Source organism: Salmo salar, chromosome 12 (assembly GCF_965601325.2).
Source record: "Salmo salar chromosome 12, fSalSal1, whole genome shotgun sequence".
NCBI lineage: Eukaryota > Metazoa > Chordata > Actinopteri > Salmoniformes > Salmonidae > Salmo > Salmo salar.
In genome coordinates, this window is record NC_138302.1 from 78,103,183 (window position 1) to 78,109,182 (window position 6,000).

Below are 6,000 nucleotides of genomic sequence, written 5' to 3' on the forward strand. Positions count from 1 at the left end.
TCTCTCTCTCTCTCCCTCCCTCTCTCTCCCTCTCCCCTCTCTCCCTCTCCATCTCCATCTGTTTCCCCCACATTAGGACCTGTGACAGGTGTGACATCTGAGCAAATGTGCATCATGCATCTGTCCATGATAGACATTGTTGTAGCATTACAGGCTTAACTTCAGAACGACTGATACCTGATCCTCTTTTCAATCTGTTGCTTTTTATCTCACAATCTAGCTACTCCATATAACACGCTTCATATCATCCACACACACACACACACACAGACACACACACAAACAGCAGGTTTGGGTTATTATTCCTGCTGTGTTTGCATCCCAAGACAATCCTAGGGGCCAGACCATCACTCTCAACTCTATTTCACCAAATATTCATCAAACACAAGTTTCTCATTGTGACTGTAAAAATGAATAACAGCAGGAAATGTAAGGGTTATATTGTATCTAAACACAAGTTCAGGCAATTACACAACCAAATCACTGTATGCCTATTTTCTGTTGAATTATGATTGTGTCATTTCTGACTTACAAAACCGTCACACTTGCTTGACAGTGATAAACGCACCTCCAACACCAGGATGTCAATGTATGTTACCTCAAAAAGAAATAGTAAGAGTTGTTCTCCACTGCGCTGTAGGAGTAACAGGGGAAGTAGCCCAGCCCGGTGACATTGAACCGGGAACCAGCAGGGACCTCCAGCATGCTGCCCCACGCCTGGTCGCATTGCAGCTCGATCTCGGCAGAGAAGAAAAGGTCCGTGTCATACTGCCAAGGCAAGTAGTTGTACACACTGTATGAGTCCTTGTGCAGCGCAAGCACCTTAGCGAAAACGATAATCTCCGCGAGCTCCGCGCGGCACGCCTCCGTCTGTGGTCTCCAGTCATGGGGCAACTGGCATCCCCAAACTCCGCTCAAACAGGTCGCCAGAATCAATGCCAAAATAGCACCCATGGCAGGCAACTGCGGGTCTCGATTGCAGCCTCTATGAAACGTAATTTGGGGCAGTGATGGGTGAGCGCTACAGGACCAGTGACTTCTCATCAAACTGTCCGACAGGACTGTATTCCATGGGCTTGTGTGCAAATGCGCAGCACCAATGTGACATATACTCACTCAGTTGTTGCAGTCAAATATAATAGCTCCGCAGTAGTTTATTGATCCAGTTCTCTCATGCAAACCCCTCTGTCCTCCCTCATCCCCTCCTGCACGCTAGTCTACACACTGTGAGTGATGATCTAATATTACGCGCAGCTCCCCTGTATCCTGTAGAAAAGAATGAGGCGCTCAGTGCGCTTTATATCTGGCACTCTATTCTAACCTAACGTAGCAGGCGTAAAAATACGTCTGAACGGAGGGCCCACATCTGGTTTCCTGCTGAAGAGGAAGCTAGGTCGAAGTGGATGTATGCCTGAAAACCGGATGAATCCGTTTGTTGTCATTCTCCACTTTGTCTATTACCTAACACTTTATATTACTTAACCTCTCTCGATCCGACATCCAGGGGGTCATCAGGCGTTATCTACAGTGTCTTAAAAACGGAGAGCCTATAAAAAAAAATGGTATGCCCATTGTCTAATATAGGCTATTTCCATACATTTCCAATGTTACATAATATTGGGTGTTTTCTATATTCCTCTTATATTTCTTTGGTAATAAGCACCTGCAATTTACAACTTCATTCATAGCAAATCCTGCAACAGCTACCTTATCCCTCTCACAGAGACAAACAATGCGCACCTGGGGACATGACTTCTGAGACATAAGGAGGTGGCCCACAAATTACACCACCAAAAGCTGATAGAAATACAATATTTGACCACTTTCTAATCACTCTGGTGTCTGAAAGATAGATGAGTTGCTGCTAACATTAGGTCAGAGTTCAATAATAAATTTCATAAATGTCTCAGGCTCAAGAGACCCTAGGCTGAACAGTAGGCCTGCTACAATGACATGTAACATCATGCCTTTATCCCAGCATTGCACCTCTGTCATGGGCAAGGATGTAAAAATAATACTCAATTGTCATACGTGAGTAAAAGTAAAGATACCTTAATAGAAAATGACTCAAGTAAAAGTGAGTCACCCATTAAAACACTACTAGAGGAAAAGTAAAAAAGTATCTGGTTTTAAATGTACAGTGGTGGGAAAAGTACTCAATTGTCATACTTGAGTAAAAGTAAAAAGTAAAAGTAAATGCCATACATCAAATCAGAAGACACCATTTTCTTGTTTATTTAATTTATTTACAGACAGCCAGGGGCACACTCCAACACTCAGACATAATTTACGAACACAGTATTTGAGCAGGCACCATTACCTTAGCTCAGGGATCATCAACTAGATTCAGTCGCAGGTCAATTTTTTTCTTGAGCAGATGGTCAAGGGTCCAGAACATAATAAAAAATAATTTATAGACTGCAAATTGAGTGCAAGAAGCCCAAACAGATAAAATATGTGACGAAAAAATTATGATTTCAAACCTTGCTTGCATTTGCATACGATCACATATATGTCTTTATTATGTGTGGGAATACTTTGGAATTTCTGAAATTAAAATCACTTACTGTAGAGCTGATTTGCTAGTGTTTTTATAGCCTTTTTATGTCCCCCCCCAAAAACAAAAGTTACCTTGGTGGGCCAAGTAAAATCAATTGGGGATCCACCAAGAATTTGAAATAGGGTACTGAAATCATTCCAATTCCGATTAAAAGGCAAATGCAGTTCAGCAGTATTAAAAGGCTGACTTTAGGACCATGCGTATACCTGGGAGCAGGAGGGAAGGCTGTTTGTATGGCTGGCTGGCTTTATGGAGAGCTCATGATGCAGATGCAGGGAATAGTGCAGAGGTAAAGATGGCTGTAGTAGATGGTGTTGGCTAGGTAACTGCTGTTTGACTTGACATGACACATACTAGCTAATTCTTGTTTAACATGTTTTTGTAGAATGTTAAGTCCCATATTGACTGAGGTGAATGAAGCTACAGCAACTCAAAGTGATAATGGCTGCAGTGAATTTATCTTGTTTTTGCTGTTCTTCAAATTGTATTTTGGAGTTCTGTAAAAATGCAGTAAATGAGCTTCAATTTGATAAAATAAAAATCCACTTTGCTATACCCTAGGTTTAGCTGAAATGATGCCCCTGGTGGGAATTTGACCATTTTGCTGTCCTCCCTGAGCATTCGAAATGTAAACATATACTTTTGGGTGTCAGGGAATATGTATGGGAGTAAAAAGTCCATATTTTCTTTACAAATGTAGTGGAGTTAAAGTTGTCAAAAATACAGATACTCCAAAAAACTAGTACTTCAAAGTATTTTTACCTAGGCTGTATTCCCTTTTACACTGCCGCCACTCTCTGTTTATTATCTATGCATAATCACGTTAACTCTACCTACATGTACATACTACCTCAATTACCTTGACTAACCGATGCCCCCGCACATTGACTCTGTACCAGTACCCCGTGTGTCACGTCCTGACCCTAGTAAGATGTAATTTTCTATAGTAGAGTAGGTCAGGGCGTGACAGGGAGTGTTTTGTGTTTTTCTAGGTTTTGTATTTCTATGTTTATGTTCTAGGTTTCGATTTCTATGTTGGTTTTTTGGGTTGATCTCCAATTGGAGGCAGCTGGTCCTCGGTGTCTCTGATTGGAGATCATATTTAAGTAGGGGTTTTTCTTCCTGGGGTTTGTGGGTTATTATATTTTGAGTAGTGTTTGTTTCTCTCTGCGTCACAGTTTGTTGTTTTTGTCAATTCAGTTATTTATGTTTTGCAAAGTTTCACGGATTTAATAAAATGTGGAACTACAACCACGCTGCACTTTGGTCTGCTCCTTTCGACAGCCGTGACACCGGGTATATAGCCTCACTACTGTTATTTTACTGCTGCTCTTTAATTATTTGTTGGTTTAATTTTTTATTTATTACTTATCTATTTTTTTACTTAACACTTATTTTTCTTAAAACTGCATTGTTGGTTAAGGGCTTGTAAAGTAAGCATTTCACTGTAAGGTTGTTGTATTCGGCGCATGTGACAATATGATTTGATTTGAAGGAGAGTCTGAGGAGCAAAAGAGAATTCTACTTTTCAATTTCCATTAAATCTTTGCCTTAACTTTCGTCGTGTCTGGCAAAATCGCATTCTTGGTCCGCAGTTCAAATTTACAGTAAATATCACAGTAACCACCAGCCAGTAAGCACAAACTATTCAACAATAGATGCAGTTAAGGGGTCAATGGAACTGTAACGAGGGTCGTCTAAAGGAGCCCAAGGTGCGGCGTGTGAAGTGCTCATATTTAACTTTTAATGAATATATTTAAAGAAAACAACAAAACGACCGACAACAGTTCCGTCAGGTGACATACACTAAACAGAAAACAACTACCCACAAAACCCAGGAAGAAAAACCCCTACTTAAATATGATCTCTAATCAGAGGCAACGAGGATCAGCTGCCTCCAATTAGAGATCAACCCAAACAATCCCAACATAGAAATAGAAAAACTAGAACTTAAACATAGAAATAGAAAACATAGAACAACCCAAAACACCCCCTGTCACGCCCTGACCTACTCTACTATAGAAAATGACATCTTACTAAGATCAGGACGTGATAGGAACGCAGACCATCCCATTGTTCAGATTAGCGCACATTCAAATCTGATCTATCAAAGTGGATACTCGTCAAATCCGTCATGATTTATGTATTGTAATAGGCCCACAATGTGGTTACTTAAGTCCGATTTGGATATAAACTCAGCAAAAAAAGAAACGTCCCTTTTTCAGGACCCTGTCTTTCAAAGATCATTTGTAAAAATCCAAATAACTTCATAGACCTTAATTGTAAAGGGTTTAACCACTGTTTCCCATGCTTGTTCAATGAACCATAAACAATTAATGAACATGCACCTGTGGAACGGTCGTTAAGACACTAACAGCTTACAGACGGTAGGCAATTTAGGTCACAGTTATGAAAACTTAGGACACTAAGAGGCCTTTCTACTGACTCTGAAAGACACCAAAAGAAAGATGCCCAGGGTCCCTGCTCATCTGCGTGAACGTGCCTTAGGCCTGCTGCAAGGAGGCATGAGGACTGCAGATGTGGCCAGGGCAATAAATGGCAATGTCCGTACTGTGAGACACCTAAGACAGTGCTACAGGGAGAAAGGGCGGACAGCTGATCGTCCTCGCAGTGGCAGACCACATGCAACAACACCTGCACAGGATCGGTACATCCGAACATCACACCTGCGGGACAGGTACAGGATGGCAACAACAACTGCCCGAGATACACCAGGAACGCACAATCCCTCCATCAGTGCTCAGACTGTCCTCAATAGGCTGAGAGAGGCTGGACTGAGGGCTTGTAGGCCTGTTGTAAGGCAGGTCCTCACCAGACATCACCGGCAACAATATCACCTATGGGCACAAACCCACCGTCGCTGGACCAGACAGGACTGGCAAAAAGTGCTCTTCACTGGCGAGTCGCGGTTTTGTCTCACCAGGAGTGATGGTCGGATTCGTGTTTATCATCGAAGGAATGAGTGTTACACCGAGGCCTGTACTCTGGAGCGGGATCGATTTGGATGTGGAGGGTCCGTCATGGTCTGGGGCGGTGTGGTCTGGGGCCGTCATGGTCTGGGGCCATCATGGTCTGGGGCGGTGCATCATCGGACTGAGCTTGTTGTCATTGCAGGCAATCTCAACGCTGTGCATTACAGGGAAGAAATCCTCCTCCCTCATGTTGTACCCTTCCTGCAGGCTCATCCTGACATGACCCTCCAGCATGACAATGCCACCAGCCATACTGCTCGTTCTGTGCGTGATTTCCTGCAAGAGAGGAATGTCAGTGTTCTGCCATGGCCAGCGAAGATCCTGGATCTGAATCCCATTGAGCACGTCTGGGACCTGTTGGATGGGAGGGTGAGGGCTAGGGCCATTCCCCCCAGAAATGTTTGGGAACTTGCAGGTGCCTTGGTGGAAGAGTATGGTAACATCTCA

General features: G+C 42.9%; 1 protein-coding gene across 1 annotated transcript in view; it reads right to left on the reverse strand.

Annotated features, from left to right (window-relative positions):
- LOC106565857 (coiled-coil domain-containing protein 3) overlaps positions 1 to 1,308 on the reverse strand; it is a 35,655-nt gene extending 34,347 nt beyond the window's left edge. Inside the window, exon 1 of the mRNA XM_014133456.3 lies at positions 599 to 1,308. Coding sequence (XP_013988931.1) covers positions 599 to 1,044 — 446 coding nt within the window. The 5' untranslated portion in view covers positions 1,045 to 1,308. The remainder of the gene's footprint in view (positions 1 to 598) is intronic.
- Positions 1,309 to 6,000: the final 4,692 nt, after the last annotated feature.